At 36.9% G+C, this 26,048-nt stretch overlaps 2 protein-coding genes across 3 annotated transcripts; both read right to left on the bottom strand.

The window, feature by feature from the left end:
• Window positions 1–1,967: 1,967 nt before the first annotated feature.
• LOC112520438 (mitochondrial arginine transporter BAC1) lies at window positions 1,968–17,601 on the bottom strand. Of its 2 annotated transcripts, XR_003069995.1 has the most exons (9): window positions 17,222–17,601; window positions 9,889–9,978; window positions 4,586–4,687; window positions 4,392–4,496; window positions 4,224–4,322; window positions 3,973–4,158; window positions 3,763–3,861; window positions 3,115–3,246; window positions 1,968–2,073 (listed from the first exon to the last, which is right to left on the bottom strand). XR_003069995.1 is itself a non-coding variant. In XM_025128827.1 (8 exons), the coding sequence occupies exons 1-8, from the start codon at window positions 17,312–17,314 to the stop codon at window positions 3,120–3,122; spliced, it is 909 nt and encodes a 302-aa protein (XP_024984595.1). In that variant the 5' UTR covers window positions 17,315–17,601; the 3' UTR covers window positions 2,756–3,119. The 2 variants fall into 2 exon arrangements, 1 of the variants encoding a protein (XP_024984595.1); XM_025128827.1 differs by lacking the exon at window positions 1,968–2,073 and having other exon boundaries at window positions 2,756–3,254.
• A 746-nt stretch (window positions 17,602–18,347) lies between these two features.
• On the bottom strand, window positions 18,348–19,609 carry LOC112519163 (uncharacterized protein At2g29880-like). Its single transcript, XM_025127160.1, has 3 exons — window positions 19,461–19,609; window positions 18,937–19,006; window positions 18,348–18,848 (listed from the first exon to the last, which is right to left on the bottom strand). Exons 1-3 carry the CDS (start codon window positions 19,607–19,609, stop codon window positions 18,348–18,350), a joined length of 720 nt encoding a protein of 239 aa, XP_024982928.1.
• Window positions 19,610–26,048: the final 6,439 nt, after the last annotated feature.

Raw genomic sequence — 26,048 nt, 5'->3', positions numbered from 1 at the left:
GTCCCCTTGCTCCGAGTGAATTAACTGAAATAAGTTGGTGACACGACTAGAGGCCTTGAGATTCAAAACATGTGCCTACTGAAAAGTTTGTTCCCAATTCCTGAAAGAGACAATGGGTTAAGAAAAAGGTTGTTGAGCAATTATGCATCTTTGTAACTAGGCTAGGGATATTAGACCATCCGGAGACGTGAAAACGTAAAGAGTTCAGTTTTGACAATTGCTAGTGAATCCTATGCCCATAATCTGACACAAAGAACCATTAGTAAGTCGAACTAGATTCTCGGGAATATTAGTACTAAGATTGGATATAAGGTCTTTGTTCCCATTCATGTGATTTGTGGTTCCTAAATCAATAATCCAAGATGTAGAGCATGTAGAAAAACAGGTTGTGTTGAGCTAGCATGAGTAGATGAAACCTGGTTAGAAGACCCATGATGGAATCGAGAGATATCTTCCTCATGGAAAGTGCAAGTGGCGAGAATATTATCTATGTGGAAGTTTGGGGACGGGTATTGTTATACCCTATAGTATTAGGTACAAGTAATTACTTCGTAAATTGTCCAAATAGGTAATGCAAAGGTCTAATATAAATAAAGAGTGAGGGGTTAGTCGAGGGGTGTCTATTTTGGTGTCAAATTGGATGCGAGTCAATAGGAGAGCTCCTGGCCTCTCAAAAGTCGGAAACACCTTCTGTAATCATTTAATTGCTACCGATTAATACCAATCTCACCATGGTTTCTACCGTTATCAATCGGGGGTGCATCATAGGACGATGCATGTTGTCAAGTACATTATGCATACTTCCATTTATCGGATATTTGTTTCGTTTATGTCCTGAATTATCAAAGCCCAATGCCTTGTCCACCTTTATTCAATCTAATCTATAGTACAAGCAAGATAATAAGCATCAATTCATAATTGCATTTATTCAAGGTTACAGATTCCAGAAAGTAAAAGTGGTGCCTGTCACAAGAGGTAGGCAAGACCATGCACATGCAGTTTAAATGTTGTCCAATAACATCCGAGACAATTATCTAGCTGTAATAGGATATCTAATAGCCAGGAAGTGGCTATACTAGGTAGATCTGTCCATCACTACCCATATAACTTCCGAAACATCTTGAGTGGGGGACTAATCAAGTCGAACTTATTTGTTTAGTAGTACTCCCAGGTGAATGCTCTCTGTGGCATTCCCCATAACCAAAAGCCAAAAACTAAGCAAAATTAATCTAGAAGTCAATAACTCCTCCAGAGTCCAAGTAATATTGTAAGTGACTAACATTTAGAACATAATTTCCCTTGGATAACTTCTATATAACATGCTTATCAAGAAATCTTTGAAGTTTAAGAATCCCTTATGGCAATTGGCATGTATTTATATCTAATAATGGTATTACAGTTCAACTGTATCTAGTTGTGTTTCATGCTTCATGCACTAGAGTCTGGGAGAAATGCGAGAACATCTACAGAGGTAAACGTAAGCTACATATCCTACCAATCACAAAAATATACATAAAAAATAGATCCAATAATCAACTATCGTTTATTAGATCATTAACGATATACGAGAATTGACTTGGTTATTGGAAAAAGAAACATACCATAATCTCCTACAAGCTCTTGATGCCAAAAGAAGCTTTCACTGCTATTGTCCCTTATCATTCTATAGCAAAAGTGAGGTAAAACTAAATGCTCTGCAGCAGTAGGTAATCACACCTATAGAAGAGGTATCATGCCTACAGATCGGAGCTATCAGTAGATCATCTTACAGAAAACATGATAACACAAACACAATCTGATCAATAGATTGGTCCAACCAGCAAAGATTAGCCAGGGACTTGGATTTTAACATCACTTCTGCACAGTCTGACTACAGGATAATTGCCTGCTTTGTTTTCATTGTCATTGTTTGCGTTTATTAGTATAGAAATAATAGCCAACAAGGAACCACAAAAAATCATTAATTGCTAAAGCCAACTTGCCCGCCAAAAGAAAGGAAGTTCATGAGAAAGATATAGATTGGTGGGACAAAATGAAATTTGGCAAAAGAACTGAATACGATAATATAGAAACCTGCGAGTATGAAACATTAATATATATTAGCCTTCCACAGTACACATAAAACTGAAAAAGATATTGAGCAAGTGAGCGTAAGAGAATAAGTAATAAACCATTTTATGGAACTCTGTGGTTTGCAGAAAATTTGGTCCCATTTCCATTGATTCAGATTTAACAAGTACCATAAATTCTTGTCCAAAGGCCAAGATTCTTGTGAAGTGTATCTTAATCAAAAGGTGGAACACATCATTTCAATTGAAAACAGCAATTAGGAATTATATTGGCATCGTATTATTAACATAAAAAAGGTTACTTTGCCATGCATTTCTAAACACTATGCAGATAAATAGTTCTATTTGTATGTGTAAAGAACGTAATGTAATTATCTGCTGATTATATCGTTCAGATTTAACTTTCCCACTTGCATATAAAGAAAGAATAATCCGACAAGAAGCACAAAATTGTGGAACGACAAATCACACTGCAAAACCGCATGCTTTAGCATTCGGTATCAAACAAAATAAACTGCAGCCACAAATGCGTTTCTTTATATTCCTGGAAACAAGGTCAATCTGAAGCAAGTACTGAGACGATAAGAAAATATCATACGGTGAACCATGTTGATTGTCAGTAAAGTAAATGAATCACAAATATTATGTGCTATAAGTTAACCACAACTATGGAAAGTTAATCAATGTGAGAAAAAAATTCATTTAGGCCTATCAGTCATTGAGGTCTTTTAAATCACGAATCTGCAAAGACATAAAGCTGACCTTCTACATCCAGAATCCTTCCTTACAAATCCAAAACAAATAAAATAAATGGAAAATAGGACTCCGGGGTAGACATGTCAAAAACCTAGGGTAAAAATATTCGATACATCATCCACAGCATTATTGGTGGGGCCTCAAGAACCATTTATATTGCAAGAATCATGTGAAGCACTCTCCCTCAGATAAGTACGCCAGTTTCAGCTCATTACAAATGAATATTAGGATAATCTTGATTAAAACCATCAAAGCATGTTGGAAACAGCAACGTTGAGAAACGACGCACCAGTTTCAGTCACGTATGATCCCCAAAACTTTCGCAGCTGCTTCAAATGTAACTATTGCAGCAGCATTAGCAGGAAATGCTCGTGAAGCTGTAGGACCTAAACCAGTGTAGCATCCTCTAAGCCCAGACCTCCTGTAAATCTATCATAATAATTTTCTAAGTCTAGATCCAGCATTTGACTATTTCTTTAATATGTCAATCCAAAAATAAGTGTGCTTAATGACTTTTTGCTTCTTCCAAAATGATCAGCCAAATAGATTTCTTAACTGTTAAACACGGATATCCATGCTATATAGTTTTTTTTCTCCATTCATCAAAATTGCTAATATGAATCCAACTTGAGCTTCTTTTTCAGATTTTTTCCTTTCTTAATCGTAACTTTTTTGCTATATGCATTCAAATGGTTCATCGAGTCCCAAGGCATATCAACATTTCTTTCTACAAGTTCTAGCGAAATGCAATCCTTGCAGTGCCCAGTCATTTTAATGCATTTACATCCTCAGAGATATTGTACATACATTGACTTGAATGTTTCCTCCAATAAAAAGGTTCTCCTTAAATTTAATGTGCCGATCCAAAGGGCTTATTTATCTCAAAGAGAGCTTTAAAAATTGGGTCAAAAATAAATATTGAAACGAAATCACTTACCGATTTCAGCATCTTGAAAGGATTTTTAGTTAAGTTATTGTCTGGTGTAGTTTGAATTATAGTTTTCGCAACATCCAGGGGAAGAACAGCAGACCAGAACTGGAAACAAACATATGGGAAAAGATACAAATTAGAGGATCAGGGAGCAGAGAAGTTAGTCATGAGACAGATAATGTTCGTTAATGATTGCATTTTGATCATGACACATACCGCTATACCACTGAGACCACCACTCACAATTCCAACTCCGACGTCAATCATTGTGTGATCAAATGAAGAACCTTTGAGTTGTAAATGCATGGAATGCCGCAAATATTCATAAGTGCTAAAGAAGACAGCATTTCCAATAGATTCTCGTAATAGAGTCGTCCCACCTCCTCTAAAGAGACCAGTAACCTGGAATGGCTATGTCCATAAGTTCACAAGCTCATTTGATATGAAAATTAGCATGGGTTTCTTACCCCTTCAGTTTTTATGGTTTCAATCGCGCAGTTAAGAGGACCACTGTATTTACGAGAGCTTGGAACCACGGAGTCAGTACCTTGAATTTGCATCCTACACTGGAGACATTGTGTCATAATAATAATGCAAGAATCACAGAAAATGAGTATAAGTTTCTACTTTTTTACCTTCACCAGCTCAGATGGACACAAAATAAAGCTGATAATTGATCCAGCGAAAGCTGCTGAAGGAATTATTATATGGGGCTCAGGCTTCCCATTACAATCTCCTCCCTAGGGTAAGAAAAAGTTCCAGATTAAGTATAAAGCAAATAACTTTGAGCAATTAAGAAAAAAAATGACGTTAACTATTATTTTAAAACCTGCAGTGCTTGCTTTGTTTGGGAATAAATACCAAAAAGAATTGAACTTTCAAAGGCCATTCCCAAAAAAGATGGTGTTGCACCTCGGTAAAGTCCTCTTACCTGTCAAAGACCAGTCCACATTAGATGAGAAAGGAGAAACAACATATAAGGAGGATGATATTGTATATGTAAATAAAATTGTATATGAGCATTCATATTAAATCCACTAAGATGTAGCCAGATAACAATTTGATTTCATGCACTAAAGAATAATAAAAACAACTTCACAGGTTTAAGTAACCTATCACATTCTGCAACACATCCCCCAATTCGTTTCACCTATGCTAGAAGGACCAATTATTAGAACATGATGCGATGTTGGATGAGCTTAAGGCTCATTTGTTACAGTCTCAGCAATGCATGAAGGTCATCACTTAGTTTCGAGATTGGGAATTGGGTTTACTTAAAGCTCAAACCTTAACCAACACTAAATGTTCGTAACACAGCCTTTCCGTAAACTTGCTGCCCGTTTTTATGGACCCTTTGAAATTGTTAGGCAGATTGGTTTGGTGGCTTATAAGCTACAATTACCCCTCACGGCTAAGGTTCACCCGGTGTTCCATGTGTCCCAACTTAAGAGAGTTGTCGGCGAGCACCTAGTTTCTATGACAATCCCCCACTATTAAAGCGAATTTGAAGCTTAAAGTGGAAGCTGAACCCTGTTGGGAGTGAGGGTTGTAGGAGTTACAGAAGGTCAAAGGTGACACTGAAGTGGAAACATCTGCCTGAATTTGAGTCCACTTAGGAAGACTTGGAAAAAGTGCAGCGGGCTTTTCCTGAATTACACCTTGAGGACAAGGTGGCTCTTTGGGGGAGGGGTAATGCAATACATTCCCCAATTCTTTTCACCTATGTTAGAAGGAAGGTTCAGCACAAGAAGGCTGGGGAAGGGACCACGTGTGATGAAAATAAATCACATGGTGAGCTGTGGTCTTGCATGACAGGGGATTATCAGTCCTGAGGGTAGTGGGGGAATTTTACTTAATGTTTTGTTGCATGTCTAGTTTTAAGGTGCGGAGGAATAAGACGTGAGGCATCCAGATTATTCTCCTTTTAAATCGGGAGAGACTAGCCTCTTAAGCTAGTGCTCCTTTTTGAATCATTATCTTATATTGGCGATTGATAGTTTACCTATCTATTCAATTGATGTTGTCTAATCCATACATTCTTTGCAGTATCTTTTTTGCCTAAAGTGCAAGTACAACATATTATCAAAAACCATAAAGTATTACTTGACTTCTTATCAGGTATTCATAGCAAGACAAACATAAAAAATATATATCTGATGACTTACCGTACTAAACTGACCAACATGAGGTTTTACTTTCAGATATGCAATTGAACATTTATAAACATAAAGCGCGTCTGCACAATGCATAAATATTGTAAAAGAGCACCAGAAGTCAAAAAAATTCAGAATTTGGATGATATATTAATATATACATATACATGTGTTCAATGTAGAAGTAACTTGTGTCTTTTGCTTTGTCAATAAGGATTTAATATTCTCCTGAAACAGACTATATCATACTATCCATTCGGTATTAATATTGGAGATCACATCCCTACCATGCCAAGCATTAATCATCCTTCTGCAAAAAATATCAGCCAAAAGCATCTGGAGGTTGAACCTATGCTGTTAATATCGCGATATATCGGCGATATATCGGATATCACTCCTAGGAAAAAAATCGGACCTTAAATATCGGTCAAAATATCGGGAACGATATTATCGACGATATTTAGCGATTTTTAGTGATTTTTTAGCGATATTTTGAGGTAAAAATCGGACCGATATTCCGATTTCTCAGTTCTCACAACATCGAGTCTTCGACTTCTTCTTCTCACAACGTCTTCTCTTTTCTCGGTCTCTCTTCTCGATCTCCTATGCTTTTCTCTGTAATCGACACAACATAGCCAGCGATAGGGATGGCAACGGGACGGGGATGGAAGAAGCCGAAGGTCGATTGCTGGTCTGCTGCTCACTCTACCGGCCGTCGCTTACAAGGGTCAAGGGGGGAAGGAAGGCGATGGCGGTCGGCGGATATGCGTACATCTGTGAATTGTGATTTGTGATCTGTCTCCTGTGGCCGGCTGGTAAGTGGTAGGCGGTAGCTATCGCTTAGAAATTTACAAGTGCTCCAGGCCTCCAGTCCAAATTTCAAAAGGCCCAAACCCAAATGAGTAACAGACTATTAGACTAACAGTCCCAAAGCCCAAATGACTAATTTTATTATTTATTAGATGATGTGATGTTTTAATTTTGAAACTATATTTCTAAACTCTAATTAATGCATATTATATATATAATTCTAAGATATATTATGTTAACCGCTATTTTGGACCGATATATCACCGATATAACCGATATATCGAATATCGGTCCTGACCGATATTTCGTATTATGACCGATATAACAGCATAGGGTTGAACAACAGGTAAACAAGCTTTGCATGGAAGAAGAGATGAGCATTCCTTGATTAAAATCAGGAAAGCAGATTTTGCTATGAATACCAAGCAATAAAGATAAAATTCAAGAAAATGGAAAATCTTTCGTGTCTCTTTAATTAGTCCAAACTAATACACTACCGTACTAATACATAAAGGCTCCTATATTGTTATCATTGAAAATACAAAATTGCAAAAATCACATCAAAAGAACATCATTGAAAATTAATGCCTTTGTGATCGGAACACTACCGTACGTGGTAACAATATGTTCAGGGATTTTCTCTCACATTCTATTGAGAAGAGATTACATTACGTTATACACAATTAGCAACTTATATTAGGAAACTATACTCTTGTAAACTAGAAAGCAAAACCACAATTATCCACTTTAAGCTAACAATATACTATTGAATAAAGGGCAAGGAGGTTAATCATGCCTATCTTGTTACACATAAAATATATTTATGTTCTTCATAATGGCTTTGTGAGTATGTCTACAAGCTGGCACATGGTCTGATGTGTACTGGTTGGATCAATGGAGGGTTATGTATGCATTGTTACAACATGGTCACTGGTACAAATGAGCATCGGGTTGTCCACTTGCTTGCTCCCAAATAGACCTTACTTAGGGGCTGTTCAGTTGGTTTTCTATTAAGGCCTTTATGAATTGAAGTGTCTGTACATATAAAGTTGTCTGTATGGATTTATCTAAATTGTTTTCGGTTTTTGTGCTGAATAAACAGTTTGAAAATATAAAATGACTATTTTAGCCTTTACTTTACATTAAACCACATTTATATACAACATTTGCAAAAAGTCATCACACAACATTTTTAAACTCAGTTTTTGTAGATCAATCTTGTTGCATGATTATATCAAGCACCCATATCATAAACAAGCAAATCAAATGAATCCAGGTGTTGAATCAAATGAAACGTCTAATAAAAAACCCAAAAAACTAAATAATTGTGAATTTATGGGTTTTTGTAACTTATGGGTCAGAGATGTTCTCCAAACAGCACCACCTGATGGAAGCTTTCCAAAATCATACTCAAGCCTGGTTTCATTGTTGAAAGTAAAACTCCATTATGTTTGTTTCCATATCAAAACCCATTATCTATTCTCAACCTATTTTTTTTAACATAGCATTCTACCAAATCAAATATAATGAACCCATAAATCATACTCAAACCTAGTCTGATTTCTCTTCTTCACACTTACCATGTAAACTTCATATCTTCTTTCTCTCTCCCTCCTCTCGGAATTTTATGAGATTTCTGCTTTGTCTCAAAGCTGAATTTTCTCGCATAGGACTTCTTGTTTTTGGAGTATGTCTAGGTTCTCAATTTCTGAGAACATCTTCTAATTCTTTGCTTCAAAGATCCTAGAGACTTTGTTGCATTTATGCCGCTGAGGCTTTGAGAATATAACAAAAGCAGAAAGATGTAGCATTTAGTATAGACTGGCTAGGAACCGAAGAAAAAGATCAGCGCTGGCGAGAGCTTCAACGTTGGCCGGCGGTGCTTCAACAGACTAGAAGGCACAGGACTACGAGAGGAAAGGGTTTCCTTGGAATGTTTCTTTTCTTAAAGAGTACTTTCACAAGGGTAAAAGAGGGGGGAAATGAGCTGAATTGTAACAGTTGAATGGTAACAACACATTTCTTGGCTGACGGAATAAGCCACTAGCGTACACATTAGCCATCATTGACCACCTTTGTATGGCTTACCGAATAACCCATACAGCCTATTAAGCTCAATAAGCCACAACTGAACAACCCCTTATTAAGCATATCAAAAACGCATTTCCATTGAGATAGAAGAATCCATGCGGATATTTGATACTTATATACCAAGCATGTAACAAAGATGTTGAACATCAGTAACTTGAAACTACATCCATAGAAATTGATTCATATCAGAAATATAGGTGCTATCATCTTCTGTGATAATAGTGCCATCCACATAGACCACTGGTATGATTTGTCGACCCTGATAATGTCTAACGAACACAGAATAATCCTCGGAACTCGAGCCATATAGAACTCCTAGGGAACATTCAAAATTTGCCCAACCCACGCTCTAGAGACTGCTTAGATCATATAATGAATGTTGCTTTCGGCATACATTTGAGGCCTCCTAAATAACAAACATATGTGGTTGTTCCATGTACACCTCACCATCAAGAATGTCATTAAGAAATGCATCTTGACGTCTAACTGATGGAGCGACCAACAATGAATGATAGCCAAGGCTATATAAATGCAAACAAATAAAATCTTGGCAAATGGAGAGTCATAAGATCGAAATGTTTTAGTAAAAGAACATCAAACTGGGTTGTGAAATGAGCACAGAAATTACAAAAGATAGAATAGATTTCATTACATATCATAAACAAGAAAGCCCATATTGCACAAGAAAAGATAGAAATTATTTCTATTTTGTGCTATGGCAGTTCTGGGTTATCCTTAGGACTTGTTTCATGGCATTCCATAAGATCATTTGGATACCATGGTCAATGAGCTTCCATTCTCGGGTTTTAGGTTTTGGACTGATTCCGAGAGAACTATTATACCCATTTTTTGATGGGCAGATCCTTTGAGCCACTATATTTATCAACCTCGTTTAAATGGTTCAGAAAATGGAAGACATGATGTTAGATTCAACAAATACTCAAGTTACACATAGTGCAATGCAAGATATTCTTAGAACTACAATCTATATCACAAAATGCATGTAGATCAGCAAAATGGTTACTATATGAATAAAATGATTTTTAAAAGTTATCGCACAAGAAGTTTAGGGATATACTCCTTCAGTCTTCAATATCCTAGTTGTACAATGCAATCCACTTTTGTACTTGAATCCATTAGCTTCAGTATTGTGCTTTTGAAGCTTGACCTGACAAATGAAGATACTGTTTATAAGAAAGAAAATATCAAAGGCACTAAAAAATGTTGATGGGGTCAGACAACAAATAAAATATCAAAGGCACTAAACAATGTTGTTGGGGTCAGACAACTTAGGTAAGAAAAATATAGGTAACCTTTTCATTTCACATTAAAAATTGTAGTTAGTTATCTCTTATGAGATAATTGCACGGAGAAAAAGTTTTTGCATGCAAAGCAAACTGATTCATCAATACCCAGTTTAAAAATTAGGTGCTCTTATGGGTTTATCAAGAGAGAAATTTTTTAGCCCCATAAGATAAATACATTGTACAACATGAAGGTTAAACATAGATCCAAGGTAGCAAACAAATACATAAAACATGAAACACAACCAAGCAAAAGTTGCAATAAATAATTAAGATGGTTCGTGTTGGAGTTGGTGCCAATCATATATCATATATGCATGTAATGATGCTAGTAACATAAGCTAATATGCCTATCATTAAACTTCTTGGTTGTCCTTTTGTAGTTCCTTTTAAAGATAAAAAGGTATATTTCAATATCTTTGACCACAAAAACGCAGTTCCTTGCACTATAGTTTGAACTATTCTAATTAAACCCCGGTCCTAAGCGTAGGTTTAATAGTATATGTTGAGATCTATGGTGATTGGGCATTCCAATGTCATTGCTTAAAGAACTTGATGTAAACCAAGAAATAGGATGAAATTGCAAAAGAAATCTAACAACTAATGGGGAAATCTAATGGTTACAATTAAGGTTTCTAGCTTTTTAGAAGCCAGAATCTCTCCCAGGAATAACGCCCAAAACAGACTTACAAAATGATCGATACCATTCTAACTGTCCACTCCCTTTATTTATACTACCTAAAGCATGTACTAGTGCATTAGACACTTGCACCATAGTTTACTCTGTTTGACTTATCTACTAAAATACCAGGGTATAACAATATCTGCCCCCAAACTTCCACCTTGTCCTCAAGGTGGGGAAAAATCAAAGGAACTGACTCCAACAACTGATGTCAATGACTGTTTGTGGTGGTAACAGTGGCGGCAACAGCGGTAGTGATAACGATGGCGGCCGTGGCGGTGGCGGCCACGGTGGTGGGTGAGTTTCCAATGGCCATTGGCCAACCATTCTCCCCCTTTTTCCGTTAAAGAGACAGAGTTTGATGAGGAGAAAAAGGCTTGTCTTATTTTGAGGATTAAAGAGAGCATCCCTTCATTTTTGTCGTTAAAGACAGTTTTGGAAACCATACAGTACCCAACTTTGAAGTAAGGAAGATGATTGGGGTTGTCTGTAAGATTGCATAGTTTCCCATCTTACAATCATTAAAAACCTCCCACAATCCGTATTTCAAGATCACCTCCACCAGGTTATCATGTCCCAATTTAAATGCCAGCCTTGCTTTTGTACTATATTTCGGAACAATCAACATACTTTCCAATCTACCAATCCCAGTTATATCAGTACTGTCAGAAGATTCATTTGTAGGGCAGCCTTTCATCCTCCAATTCCATCTAACAGAGCAGCAGATGGTTCAGAGAAGATGAGCCAAAACATAGTGGTGGCTGCTGCGGCGGTGGTGATAGTAGCGGTATTTTCCGAAGATTGTCGCCTAACCAACCTCTTAAGGTCCACGCTACAAAATTTGTCGGGAAGAAGAGGGTCCATATCAAGTTTAGTACAGGATTGGGCCGAATTAACAAAACTTGACTTAAGTTGGTCACATAGAATAACTTTGATTGGATTTGGGCAATATTGAAACCACTTGAGTGGCCTTGTTGACTGATTTGTTTTTTCCTTCTCCAACTGGGCTTTCCCGATCGAGGCCTATTTATTGGCCTTGGTTTCGCTTGGCGGTGGAAGATAATGTGACAACGGATACTCCAGCGACGATGGCACCGGTAATGGCAGAAAAGGGAGCAATGATGGCGGTGAGGGCTTCGACGGCACCGATGATGGCGGAGAGGGTGGCGACAGAGGCCACAGCGGCTCTAAGGGGCTGTCAACAAACCCCACCCTTCCTCTATCTCAATCTTTTTTTAATATCTTCTACCTCCTTCCCTCTATTTTCTCCTTTCTCCTGCAAGCTTTTCTCCATATTGTCCCTCTCCATGGTCACACCCTGTTTTAGGGTTAGAAACTAATCACCAGATGAATACCCCGTTATTGAGCAAAATTGATGAAGGATCATCGACTTCAGATCCTCCCAACGTCTAAAAGGTCCCCTCTGATGCTCCCATTGAACCCATCGCAAGGCAACTCCTTCAAGGAACCAATGGCTGCTCCAATTTGCTCCTCTCTCCTAAGCCGATTTGACATAAAATACCTTTTTGCTATAAGGATCCACCTCTTTGTTTCAGTTCCATTGAAAATTGGTATTTCCAATTTCCTCTCCTTAATATTGGAAAAATAATTTACCTCCAATTCTTGTCCCTATGGATGCATCTTCTCTTTTTCCGTTTTCATTGAGATTTCTGATCTCCTCCTCTTCTCCTCTTGGAGTTTAATCAACCTATCCAATTGCTTCTTCAGGCTACGTTTGGTACATGGGACGGGACAGGACAGGACGGGACAAAACTCACTGTCCCACGTTTGGCGCAACATGGGACAGAACAAGAACTCATTGTCCTATGTTTGGCGCGACATATGACATGGACAAAAACTGGGACACGGTGAGACAAAAGAGGCTTTTTCTTGTTCCACCAAAATAGGCAGAACAAGATGGGACAAGAATGAAACAAAAACTAAAATATTACTAATCTACCATAGTTTGATATATCTATAAACCAAACAGAGTTGAGCATAAAAGGCTTTTCATATATTTTCTATTGATTATAAAACACAAAGCAAGGCTATTTATACAAAAGGAGAATCCTTTCAACTAAAGAAAGGATAAGGATAATCCTTTCAACTAAAGAAAGGATAGAGAAAATCTCTAAAAACAGAAAGCTAGAAATCAAGGATAACACCCTTAATTGATAGAGGAAGGAAAACATGGATGAACCTCTCCAACTAAGCAAAACGTGGATGCAGTGTTCTAGATCCTCTCCAAGTTACCAAATTTCCCCAAACAAAGGTACAATAACCTGTTGTGGATCTTCCATCGGTTCTTGAACCTCCACAGTCAACATCAGTGAAGAAGTTAAGATTTGAAGGTCTCTCCATTTGTTTTTTTGAGGAAGAGTCCATATCCTGGATTTTTCTTGAAATAGAGGAGGATCTAGAACACTGCATCCACGTTTTGCTTAGTTGGAGCGTTCATGAACCTGCTGACCATTCCAACTACATATCCAATATTCGATCTTCTACGGGTGAGATATATTAATTTTCCAACTAGCCGTCGGTATCTCCTTTTATCCACTAGCTCTGCATCTTCTTTTGGTTGAGGTGACCTCCTAGAGGGTTCCATTGGAATACTTATTGGCTCGCATCCCAAAAGTCCGGTTTCAGAGAGAAGATCAAGCAAGTCGTAAGTTGTACGTAGAACCAAGCAAGAAACTAAGAAAAGAGAGGGAAGATAAAGAAAAAACTATGCACATAAGTCATCAAGTGTGTGAAGACAAGAACTAATGAGTTTTGGTCAAAGATGATTACGTTGGAGAATATTGGAAGGGTTATTTTGATAAGTGAATGGGAATAACGATGCAAGTAGTCTTCATGGTAACAGTCGCTAGACTCTTTTGGGTAGAGGTCAGGCCCCTTATATTGTACCCTCGCATATGCCGCCTCCAGGTGGGATCTATTGGTTCATTGTTATACCTAATATTTAAGTGAGGTGTGAGTGGTATAGGTCATTCTAGAAGGTTCCAAAGGTAGTAGGGGGGATTATTTCGGGAAGGAGATTATGTTTAGTTGTGTATTAAGAAAATGGAAGGCCTAGCGGGGATATCTGATTTCTTGGCTATTTTCTAGGCTAAAGTTGGAATGGCGTTTGACCTCTCGAAAGCCAGTTTACCCTTGTATTTTACATTATGTCCTTGGTTATTCAATTCAATCATCCGATTAGACGAGTATCTCAGAGATATTCTAGCCAATTTGTATCAATTGGCATAAGAGCAATGCGATTTCGGAAGGATGACGACAAGAAGTGTTACATCTCGAATCAAGGATTTGGAGAGCAAAGATGAACAAGGATATGCAGAAGATGAAGGAGATGATGGAAAAGCTGATCAAATTGCAAGAAGATAAGCAGACTAGGACGCTGAAGAGAACGTTTCAAGATGACTCGTATTCAGGTCTTGGAAAGAGTACAAAAATACAAAGCAACAAAGTTGAGAATGACAAAAATTCAGATTTGCAACAGAATGAGAAGAATAGAGAAAATACTAAGAGGATCCAGAGTATTCTGGATTTTAAGAGGGAAGAGAGAATAGAAAATAAAAAGAGGATCGGGACCTTAAAGGGAAGGGTAGGGTTGGTCGACACTTATCTCGAGCCACTGCTACCGCTGTCACCACCCTTTCCGCCACTCTCACCGCCATGGTTGCCCTATCCACCATCACGTACGCCATGGTAGTGCTCCCGCCATCACACCATGATCCTCCATTCACTCGTACAAAGGCCAAAATCGAAGAATCGATCATGAATTCATGATTCAGATAGAAAATAAGAAATCAAGTAAGTCAACGAAGCACAATCTGTTGATTCTATTTTTGGCCCTAGCCTGTCCTAAACAAGTTGGTATAAGTTGGACCAAACCCAGAAAAGACTTTAATGGATCGGAAAAATCCACGTCTAACTTCACAACTTGGGGGACGTTGTTGAGCGACAGTCGATGGAAACTGCCGCTACCACCAACCCCGTCGCTGCCACCCCCACCATTGCGGCCACATCCGTGGATTGCATTGTCAAAAGGAAAAAACAACAGTAGGATAGCCACCACTAATAATAATCGATTGGACAAAAGAATAAAATTCAAAGGGATCCGACTGATAGAGTCGCAGCAGCAATTAGGGAACTACTACCGCTATGTGTCGCCTACACAATTAGAGAGAAGAAAGTCACTGAGAGAAATGAAGACGGGAGCAAACTCTCGACAGAAAAAGGTAATCTCCCTTCTTGAAGTAATTAGCAACTCTTGTGTTATGTTCGATAAAAGACATCTCAAGAGCTTGATAGCCAAGAGCAAAAGGGATACACAAGCGGAGCTTTTCATCCTCATTGTTCCCAAAAAGGTTATTAAGACCTTGTCAATCATTGATGGTAGTGCTGGAATGACAAACATTTTGGTGAACACTTTGGGGACATTTGCAAGATCCAGAACCCCAAGGAATTCATGGTGGCACTGCAGGCTGGGGCTGATATAAGCATGATTTGCCAGCTTAATGTAGATTTCTATTCATCCTATTTAGTTGCTGGAAAGATTAAAAACACGTTGACTCATCCGGAGTATGAAAGGTTTGATGACATTATGGGACACACAAAGCTAGTAAGACTCATAAGCAAAAAGTAAGCATCTCGATGCTGGGTTTCGGAATGGAGAAGCAACATTTTCATAAAACAGTGGCCTATTTCTTTATTTCTTCTTACCACCTTGAGGACAAGGTGGAATTTTAGAGGGCAGATATTGTTATACCCCAATATTTCCCAAGTGAGGTGTGAATTGTATAGGTCATTCTAGAAGGTCCAAGAGGTAGTACGGGGAGGGTTTTTGGGCGGGAGATTATGTTTAGTTGTATAAATACGAAAAGGGAAGGCCTAGAGGAGATATTTGATTTCTTGGTTATCTTGTGAGCTAAATCCTAGGACAGCGTATGGCCTCTCGAAAGCCATTTCACCCTTGTATTTTACATTATATCTTTTATTATTCAATTCAATCATCCGATTAGAGGAGTATCTTAGATAAATTCTAGCCAATTTGTATCAATCTGGTTCAGTTTTATAGAAATAACAATGGATGTGCAAGGGAACTTTGACTCTTTGGATGATGCAAATAGAAGAGTTTGCATGCACCTTCAGAATGTTGAAGCCAAAAGAAGCACTAAAAAAGATAGAATTAGGTCAAGCTCCAAGGCCTGATTGTTGTCATCTGCATGCTTCATATGCGAATCGATACAGTTATTCCCGTTGAAAATTGTGATATAAAACAACAGAATGAAAGAGAGAAAGTTCTAGAGTTTCTGCACGACCGCACCTTATATTCACGCACGGGGGTGCGCATGTTACTTTGCAAAACAGAGAGTTTTGGGTGTTTTGACACGGCTTTATCTTATATTCAAGCACAGACGTGCGTAATGTTACTTTGCAAAACATAAAGTTTTGGGTGTTCTAACACCGGCCACATCTTATGATCAAGTACAGGCGGGCATAGTGTTATTTCGTAAAACAAAAACATTTAGGTCTTCAGGCACCGCCACACCTTATAATCAGGCCCGGCCTTGCGGGATGATAATCATGTTTTTCCTAGTTTTTAGCATTGGGATTCAACCTATGGATTAGTATAAATACCCCCTTTAGTTTTATCAAGTATAGAACAAAACTGAGAGCTTAGAAACCCTAGTGTGAGTTGAGAAAATATTGAGAGAGATTATACACAATTTAGTGTTCAGTTTGTAATTTCTCTTTGGTGTTTGGGTGTTCTCTATTAATAAAAGTTTGTACATCACCATATTGGTGGTGAACCACGCAGATCTTTTGTGTTTTGTGTTTTTTGCAATTTTTTGGTTGATTGTTTGTTGTGCCTTCGATCATCGATCCTACTTTGTTTTCTGCATTAGTTGTTGGTTGGAATCACATATTTGATTGTCGTTGAATAAACCTAGTTACTTTATTTTGCTTTTGTGGTGTCCAAAACCCCAACACTCCCAAAGTACTTGCACGTAGTTTTCTCTAGTTGTACTTCCAGATGGTCCCATACACAAAACCCACTCTTGAGCAGAAATAGGATTATATGTCTTGGGTAAATCAATTGCAGTGATTGAACATACCACCAATCCATCACCTTCTATACCAAACTTGGTATTTTTCCATCACAAACAGAGAGAATGTGCATCGACACTCATTAATGTTTCATAGAATGAAATTAAGGTAGTTTGGTGAGAATTTGGTGACTATAAATATACTTGTCTGTCAGTTGTAAATTTCTAATTTCCAAGTTCAAACCGTCCACCTCAATTCATACCCAAAATGGGGTTTTGTTTATGTCGAAAGCAACTTCTTATCTTGAAAAAAAAAAGAGACATAATAATAGACAAAATCAATGAACATTGAAAGAGGTGTTTCAAACTAACCTTCACAGTGTCGAAAGGATGACCAACGATCACCATTGAAACACCTGAGACCAGTCCCGCTATATAATGCTTGTAACCTGAATTATCTCCCATCTCTTTATATCGCAATCTCCCTCTTTCTCTCTGCGTGTATATAATCACTGAAAAACCCTCCTCACCACCAAACAATGGAATTGAAATCTCGATCTTCTAAATTACAAATCGAGAAGCCCTTCCGCAGAGGAATTCAAGTCCAAAGATAAACAGAAAAACTTATTTGCAACGAATTTTACATTTTTCTGATTCTGCTTCGGAATGCATCATTTCTCGATTGAAATCGATGGGTTTCAATGGATTCAATCTGTTCTTCGAGATTCCAAATTCGCAGAACTGACACTCTTCCTACTTGTTCGCCTAAATTTTTTTGGGTTTTAGCTGATTATAAATCTTTGTAGTTTAACTAGTTGTATGTACTCGCAATACCGTGGAATGTCAAATTTTTCAATAAATCTACAACTAAAAAGGTGCAATCTTTCATTAAAAATTACAAAATTTATATTTAAATATTCGATCTTTAATCTTTACGGTGCGTTTGGTTTGTAGTAATGTTTCTGATGGATTTGGATTTTCTGGAGCGATTTGGATTGGATTGGATTTAAAATCCATTCATGTGTTTGGTTTGCAGGATTTGGATTGGATTTGAAATTCATTCATCTGTTTGGTTTGTAGGATTTGGATTTGAATTGAGATTTTTTTTGTAATTATTTTAATCATCAAATATCTTTCATTTTCTTAAATCTATCTATTTAACCAACAAACCTAAAAATTTAACAATCAAACATTTTCATCCAAAATGTATATTTAATCAACAAACATTTTCATCCAAAATGCATATTTAATCAACAAACTTTTTCATTCAAAATACATATTTAATCAACAAACATTTTCATCCAAAATGTATATTTAATCAACAAACATTTTCATCCAAAATGCATATTTAATCAACAAAAAATTTCAAAAGCACACATTTACCCACCAAAATTTACCCACATTTAACTACCAACTTGTTCTTTCAAAACCACATATTTACCCACCAAAATTTTCATCCATTTAAAACCCAATACACATAAGCTTCCCTATCCGCTTCTTAGAAATCCCAAAACGTGTTCACTTTTTCAGGATCATCTCTTATCAATGAAATTGCTTTAAACTTCTCCCGTTGGGCCAACGTCTGCATTTTTAATATCTCAGGAGTGATCATCGAACGTTTATTATCAAGTTCGTCTTCTCGTTCTACACTCCTGCTAAGTTTGTTTGCCATTTTCTCCAAAGTTTCTCCAAGTTTAGTAACCGCATTACTAAATCCGTCAGCCATGGGATCTACTCGACGTTTTCTCTTTTTACGACGCGCAGTTGAAGTTTCTTCAGATTGCATATTTGCATTCCCACCTTGAACATTGCTAGTTGCCATTACGTTATCGGACTCGTCATTCATGTGTTGTGTTTGATCTTCTGTACGCGTCTCATGTTCCGCCTCAACAAAATCTCTTGCTCTATTTCCTGTGGCACGATCTTTTCCGAATACAATACAAAGATCCTCATAAAAAGGATATGGTTTGTTCTTCCATTTTCCCGCCCCTTTATGGACCTATTTCATAATAGAAATTATTAAATATACATATAACTATGATTATATATWATGCAAATATAAATAGCAAGTTCTTTTGAGCATGTACCTGAAGATACGACTTCCAAACTTGGTCTTCCGCAACGACACAATGCTTCACACTATCGTATCCGAAGCCACTAGTATATGAACCATTTATTGTCATGCACAATAGTCCAATCTTTCTTCATTATTTTTAACTTTGATTCGATGTGTGGTTTCCCTAAAATCCCGGAGCCCGGCAAAGATTCTTTTAACGATTGTTCAAGAAATGTTAAATAACCCGATTTAAAGCCATTATCGGCTTTAAATGCTCTTGTATTCACCATAGTAAGTAAAGCTTCAACGAGTTTTGTTTCTTCAATATTCGTCCAAACTCTATAATTTCTATTTTGACTCGTCATACCTACAAACATAAATGAATCAAAAGTATAACGACATTTAATTATCCATGTCCAAACTCCATAATTTCTATTACAAAACAAACCTTAGATTTCAACAAACATGGCAAGTATTCCTTAAACAAACATTAAGGATGAGTTAAACAAATATTTGAATCATACAAATTAATTGGTAGCATTCCAAGAAGCAAACATAGGTTGTGCTAAATTGTCCCTAAATGTCGTCCACTCATTTGAAGTACCAACAACATTTATATTATCTCCGTCTTCGACTCCATGGTCTCCGGTTCCCTCATCCACTTCACCGTCATTGTCAAGTGGATTTACTGGCATTTCTTGCATTATAAAATTGTGGAGGAGACAACATGTCATGATGATCTTAACTTTTTGTTCAATAGAATAATATGAGTTATCTCGTAAGATTGCCCACCTTGCCTTCAACATACTGAAACATCGTTCAATAACATTTATCGCCGATGAATGCTTCATATTGAAAAATTATTTGGCGGTGGTTGGTTGGTGTCCATCACGCCAATCATTTAAATGATATMTTTGACCCCTATAAGGAGCTAAGAAACCCTCTCCATTTGTGTATCCGGCATCAACCAAGTAATAACCTAGTAATAAATTAAGTTAATAAATCATCAAAACTTAACTTGTTAATATATAGTAAACTATTGTAAACTATACCCGGTCTTGGAACTTTTAATCCATGAGGCCTAAGAAGAGCATCTCGAAGCACTCGACCATCAGCAGCCGACCCCTAGCACGTTTGTTGCAATTTCATTTTTTCTTGTTCTATATCTAGGTTTGTCTTCTTCTGGAACTATACATTTTATGTAGGTTCCATCCAAAGCTCCTAGATAATTCTAGAACCAAGAAAATGAAGATCATTATATTTTCATACTAATTAGACTTATTTAGAAATTAGTAAATTTTAAAAAAGAAGTAGAAATACCTTAAACCATTTCCATCTTTGGGTATTGCATTTGATAAAATAAAGAAAGAAAACAAAGTGAAACAGTGAAGAGGTATGAAATATTGACGAACTAAATCTAGGGAAGAAACGTAGGTCCTATAAAACAGGTCCTATAAAACAAAATATTAGGAATTTAGACATATTTGACTATAATTAGAAATGTTGTTACCATTTCACTATAATTAGAAATGATGTTACCATCAGTTTTGGTTCAGGAGTACAGATTTAGCAGTTGTATAAAAGCTAGTGGAATGGTTAATACCATCAATCATTGGCATTTCACTATATGTCTAATCTCATTGATAGATACAGGATCTATGGGGCAATTACCTTGGGGATGTGGTAATACATCTAAGAAATTCCCCCCCCCCCCGGGCCGGGATACTTAACGCGTTAGCTACAGCACTGCACGGGTTGCTGGCTGCAACTCGCCTGCATGAAGCGGGAATCGCTAGTAATCGCTGGTAACCGAAACAATCGAGATTCTAAACCATGGTTCAAATGAACATTTAATAAGTATCAATGCAAATATAAACAAAACTCAAAGCTAGTGCTATGCAATAAACAGCAACTTCAAATAACAAATTGAGTTAAAAAAATAAAATGACCAACAAATGCACATGGATGCTCACATTACCAGCTACATATTCAATATCAGCAAACAACAATGTGTCGCAACATTTACCATGGGCAAGAGCTTATGTCATGAAAATGAGACTACTACTAAAAAGGCTAGTTTTTAAGGGCTATACAAATTGCCAACATCATAAAAATAAAAAATGATGGCCACGGTTCCAAATTATCAATTGATCCGAGAATACTAATGATTTTCCTGTTTCAGCATACTTGCAAAATAGTTACATTAATAGGATTTAGAAGCAATATCATAACACAAAAAGGAATTAAGGATCCCTAACTCATGGTAGACCATACATCAGCATGCCTTAGAAGCAAATAACCAAAAGGTGTTATATGATTTACCTGCTGAGAGTGATGCTAGAAGGCGGCGAACAGGAAAGGCGTTTTGGCTCAAGGGGTATTGGCTCAAGGCGGTTTAGGGCGCAGCTTCGTGAGGGGAAAAGGAAGGGGGCACCGGCGAGACAACCTTAGGGCACAGCTTCGCAACGGACGGGAAGGGAGCACCGGCGAGACGACCTTAGGGCACAGCTTCGCAACGGACGGGAAGGGAGCACCGGCGATGGAAGGGAAGCGATGGGAGGGAAGCGACCTTAGGGCGGGAATATGGGTGAAGGAAGCGGGAGGAAGGTGGGTGAAGCGATGGAAGGGAAGCGATGGGAAGGAAAGGCCAGGATTTGGATTTGAAATCCCCCCCCCCTTTGCAAAGGATTTCCAAATCCCGCGTACACTGGATTTTAATCAAATCCCCGGATTCCAAATCTCTTCAATTTGGCAAACTAAACATAGGATTGGAATGGATTTAAAATCCAAATCCCCCCAAATCCATTCCATTCCTGCAAACCAAACGTAGAAATATTTAAACCTCGATTCCTTATAATTGATTACACGCGCGATCTAACAAGATGTAATCAAGTACTATGTAACAAATAAGGAATAAAAGGTGAACTTTATTGTACACAAGCATGAAAATCAATTATGGTGTCCAAGTAATTATAATGAAGGAAGAAACAGATATCTAATGAATACATTTGGAAAAAAAAATTATCTTATACAAACCAAAATAGAAACCAATATCCTAATCAATCGAAATGACCAAAAATCAAACCCCACTGCCTCTAGATCAAATGCGTAATAGTTCAATCTCCACTTTAACAGTCACTGTGAAAGCATCTATACCAACATCTGCATCCAAGGAGTCTACAAATGAACGTTCAAAGTAGATGGAGTCAGTGAGCTGAGTATTCTCTTATATACACAATGAGCAAGTTTACAAGTTGCATTTACACAAGCAGTAGCAGTTTTCTGAATCGGACTTCGCTCGTTCCTTCGTTGTACTGCTAAACACACAAGAGAACAAAAACATAAATGTTGGAACAACTTGACTATTACATTATATAGGTATGGTGCTCATTTTGTATGTTACTAACTTACTATAACAACTAACCCAAGTACACAACGCACACCAGTACCTTCATGTGATCCCTTCTGGTTCTTATTGGATTTGACTCAAGGCCCATCTTCTTGGGCTGTAGAATTAAACAATTTAGAACTACATGTCAGAAAATCGCAAACATACATAATACATATACCATGTGATCAACAAGTCTACAAACTCGGTGTCCTTGTGTTTTCTCCTTGCAAATAAACTATTGTTTTCATTTACATTTCTATAAATTGTTCAACATTACTCATTATTACCAACTATAGTATTTTATGAAGTTTCTACAAGAACAAYAGTTAGTTCAGGATACATATATAATGGATCAACATTGATCGCTTGTAGAGGATCTTACCTCAAAAAGCTGTCTGGCAGTGCGATAATTTTCCTGCTGTACCTCAAGCTGAGCCCATGCCTGCATTCGTGAAATCCAAGGCATTTCTAATGCAACAATATTAAAAGTAAAAAATTTGGTACTATATTATTTTGATTTGTTGTATAATATGCTTGTTTTAAATTAGTCTCAATGCAYTGGAACAACAGAAGATGAAAGATTATTTGAATTTGCATGAATCAGTTTTTTGAATTTGGTTGAACTAATTTTTCCATCTACACTACAAAATCACAATGCCATCTAACTGATTATCAAAGTAAACCCCCCAAGTAATCCCCAAGGATCCCACCTAGCCCAATTGTTTATTGTTTATTTTACCTCTCGGAATACTTTGAAAAGAGTAGTTGCTAAGAAAAGGATGCAAACCAAAATGTCTTTGGCCTAGCAGTATCTGAGCCTTTGGCCTCTCTGGAAATCAGGGTTCAAAACTCACCAAAGTAGAGAAAGGTATGTAAGTTTATTTAATATATTTGTCGTATATAAATGTTTATGTACTTAATAAAATGATGTAAAAATTCTCAACTCCTAGAAGCAGAGTACTAAATGAAGTTGACTGGAAACTCTTCTTGGTTTATCAAAAAAACTGTAGGTATGAACAGGCTCTTACAAGAAGAAAAAAAATGATAAGCACAAGAATAAACTCACCACTGTTCTCATTGTTGGGATCACCATTGTTTTGCTTCTTTGCTTGTTGTCCAAGTTTATACCTCTAAAAACATCAAGAACAAGACTCCAAGTTGAAGTTTATAAATCTACTTCTAAATGGCTCTTCAAATGGTACAATGTCAACCCCTTTAAACCCATCAATCTCAACATTGATTTCGGGGTTGCTTCTGCCAAATCAAACCAAAGCAAACCAAACCCAATATCAGTTCCAATCAGATCAAAAGAAACACAAATACTTTACAGATTTATAGACTTTGATCAATTAATAAGTAATTGCAAATTCAAGTTGGAAAAAAGAATCTAAGATCAGAATATTTTATTTCATAGTGAAATAAAGAAAAACGCCCATTTGGCATATTAGAAAAATGGTTCATAAAGATCAAAACTTTCAATGATCTTGGATTCTAGTCATTGGAAAACTTTTGATCAAGATTTAGAATAAAGATGAACAGAAGACTTTGACCAATCTAAAACATAGATTCTACCTGGACAAGGAAGTTTGCAAAAAGGGGCGTGACAAGAAAAAGAACTCCAAGAACAACGCTTCGAACCCCATTCTTTGTCCATCTCCCTCTATTTTCATATTTTTTTACTTCTTGCAGTCTACTTAACAGATTGAGATAGTGAGAAGGCATTTGAAAGACATAGGAGGTGAATCAAAACGGTGACCAATAAACCAAACAAAATTGGTATATCCCACCAAGAAGAGGTAGGGCCTAGGGGGTAAATCAACTATTCAACTTACCTTGTTGTTATAGCACCAAACCTATTGATTTGGTTCAAATCACAATAATTTTTAGATACGAAGCAAAAATATAGAAACATCTTACCTGGAGAAAGCCAGAGATTGAGTGAAATGACCTAAGTGCAAACATACAACAATACACTATAACCTAAGATATATTTCCACAATAATGCAATAACAATAGAAAGGGTAACCAACAAATGTACAACTTGATTCATTGAAACGATTCTATGTATCCACTTCAAACATTAGAATTGATGTCTAGAATTCTAAAAAAATTAGACATACAAAGGATTGAATGAAAATATTAGCGAGGACCGATAATCTAACCTGGTAAGTGACAGAAAAAACTCTTTAAGCGTAAGTGCTTACTAAAGAAAAGACACTTACCATAATTCACACTGATAACCGATAATGTTAACCGATAGGACAAATAAGGGCATACATATAAAGAAGAAACTAAAAGGAACATACATTCAACAAAAGAAGTCAGCTAGATTATGGACATAGACCACACAGTAGGTGCCAATAATGTTTTCCAAGATTTGCATCATGTTATAAATGACCATGATTGGAGTACACTCTAAAAAAGTAGTAGCATATTAGAATTTAAACAACTATAAAGAATTATAACAGTGGATTGCATATTTTCGAAGGGAATGCAATTAGAGGAAAAAAACTCAATCAAAGTCTTCAGATTACAAATCTAGTCGTAAAAATAGAACAACTGTCAATTGAGGTCGAGGCCTATCTAAGGGGGTGACCTCATTTTGCCCAATACAATCCAAGCAATCTAAGTAAGTTTTCTCGCTTAGCTTCTGGTTCTAAGCTCTTTTGCTTTCTTATTACATTTTTTGAGTGTGGAACTTGAGGAGACATGTCCGTGTAACCAAGCTATGATTAAATGTATAAGGGGAATAATGTTGATTAGGTACCTAAAAGCAGACCAAATAAGTATAAACCTTTACAGACTACCGTTTAATTTTCTCTATTGTTCACTTAAGCAAGTTGAGTCATTGTCTAAAAAGTAGAGCAAACAAAGTATATTAACCGGTCTAATGGGAAACATCCATGGGATTTGTTGGAACTAGCAACCCAAAAAGTTTCTCTTCCAAAATCCTTAAATAGAACCCTTGTTGATAAAACTAAAGAACAAAAAGATTGTCAATTTAAGCATGTGGAACAATTTACACATACAAATTTGTCCAAATGGAACAATTTGGGCAGATCAGAAGCAAATAAAAGATGAAGATCATCTTACCAGACCAAAATCTGGAGTTGGAGAATCCTCAAACTGTCACACATCCTAGCAAAAAAAAAGTACCCTGTTAGGAATGGAGTGAGAAGCCAAGAACAAGAGGTAATTACCACCTGCTCCATAAACATTAGGGAAGAAAAGTAAAAAATGAAAACCAAAGAGTATGACCTCGGCTAAAATTTGTTCCTAGTTCCTGATCACGAGCTGCTAAGTAAAAAATGCAAACCAATTACCACTTCTATTTCAAAAGTAAATGGGAGAACAACAGAGATACAATTTTTTTTTTCTTTGATAAGTCAATGAATAGCAGATCTAATCAAAAGCAAACATAGGGAAGTATGTGCAAACGCTTTTACCAAGATAAAAATACATACCTTCCTAAACAAAATACCAATTACAAAGAAGTATTTGGTGCTGAAAGACCGGTCAACGCCAAAAAATCTCACTCGAAAGATTTGATCGAACACTTAGGTCTTCATCAAAATACAAAGAAATAAAAGGCGAGAAATCTAAAAATCAAACACAAAAGTAGTAGAATCAAATAAATTTAACACATTTAGCCGAATCCAAGAATCGAGCAAACCTGGACATGAGAGATTAAGTGGAGAATTCGAGAAACCTGGAGAATCGAGCAAACCTGGACATGAGAGATTAAGTGGAGA

The sequence above is a fragment of the Cynara cardunculus genome, assembly GCF_001531365.2.
Source record: "Cynara cardunculus var. scolymus isolate 2C chromosome LG 10, CcrdV1, whole genome shotgun sequence".
Lineage (NCBI taxonomy): Eukaryota > Viridiplantae > Streptophyta > Magnoliopsida > Asterales > Asteraceae > Cynara > Cynara cardunculus.
Note: the sequence above shows the minus strand (reverse complement) of the source record. Positions and strands in the feature narration are given on the sequence as shown.

What these genes read in the sequence shown, in the direction of transcription:
- LOC112520438 (XM_025128827.1), bottom strand. Translation starts at nt 17,314, where the DNA reads ATGGGAGATAATTCAGGTTACAAGCATTATATAGCGGGACTGGTCTCA. An exon ending in ATCCTTTCGACACTGTGAAG is followed by an intron (nt 9,979 to 17,221) that starts GTTAGTTTGAAA and finishes TTCATTTGTCAG; the next exon opens with GTCAAGCTTCAAAAGCACAA. An exon ending in AAACCATAAAAACTGAAGGG is followed by an intron (nt 4,159 to 4,223) that starts GTAAGAAACCCA and finishes TAGCCATTCCAG; the next exon opens with GTTACTGGTCTCTTTAGAGG.
- LOC112519163 (XM_025127160.1), bottom strand. Translation starts at nt 19,609, where the DNA reads ATGCAAGAAATGCCAGTAAATCCACTTGACAATGACGGTGAAGTGGAT. An exon ending in GACAATTTAGCACAACCTAT is followed by an intron (nt 19,007 to 19,460) that starts GTTTGCTTCTTG and finishes TTCATATACTAG; the next exon opens with TGGCTTCGGATACGATAGTG. An exon ending in TTTGGAAGTCGTATCTTCAG is followed by an intron (nt 18,849 to 18,936) that starts GTACATGCTCAA and finishes ATTATGAAATAG; the next exon opens with GTCCATAAAGGGGCGGGAAA.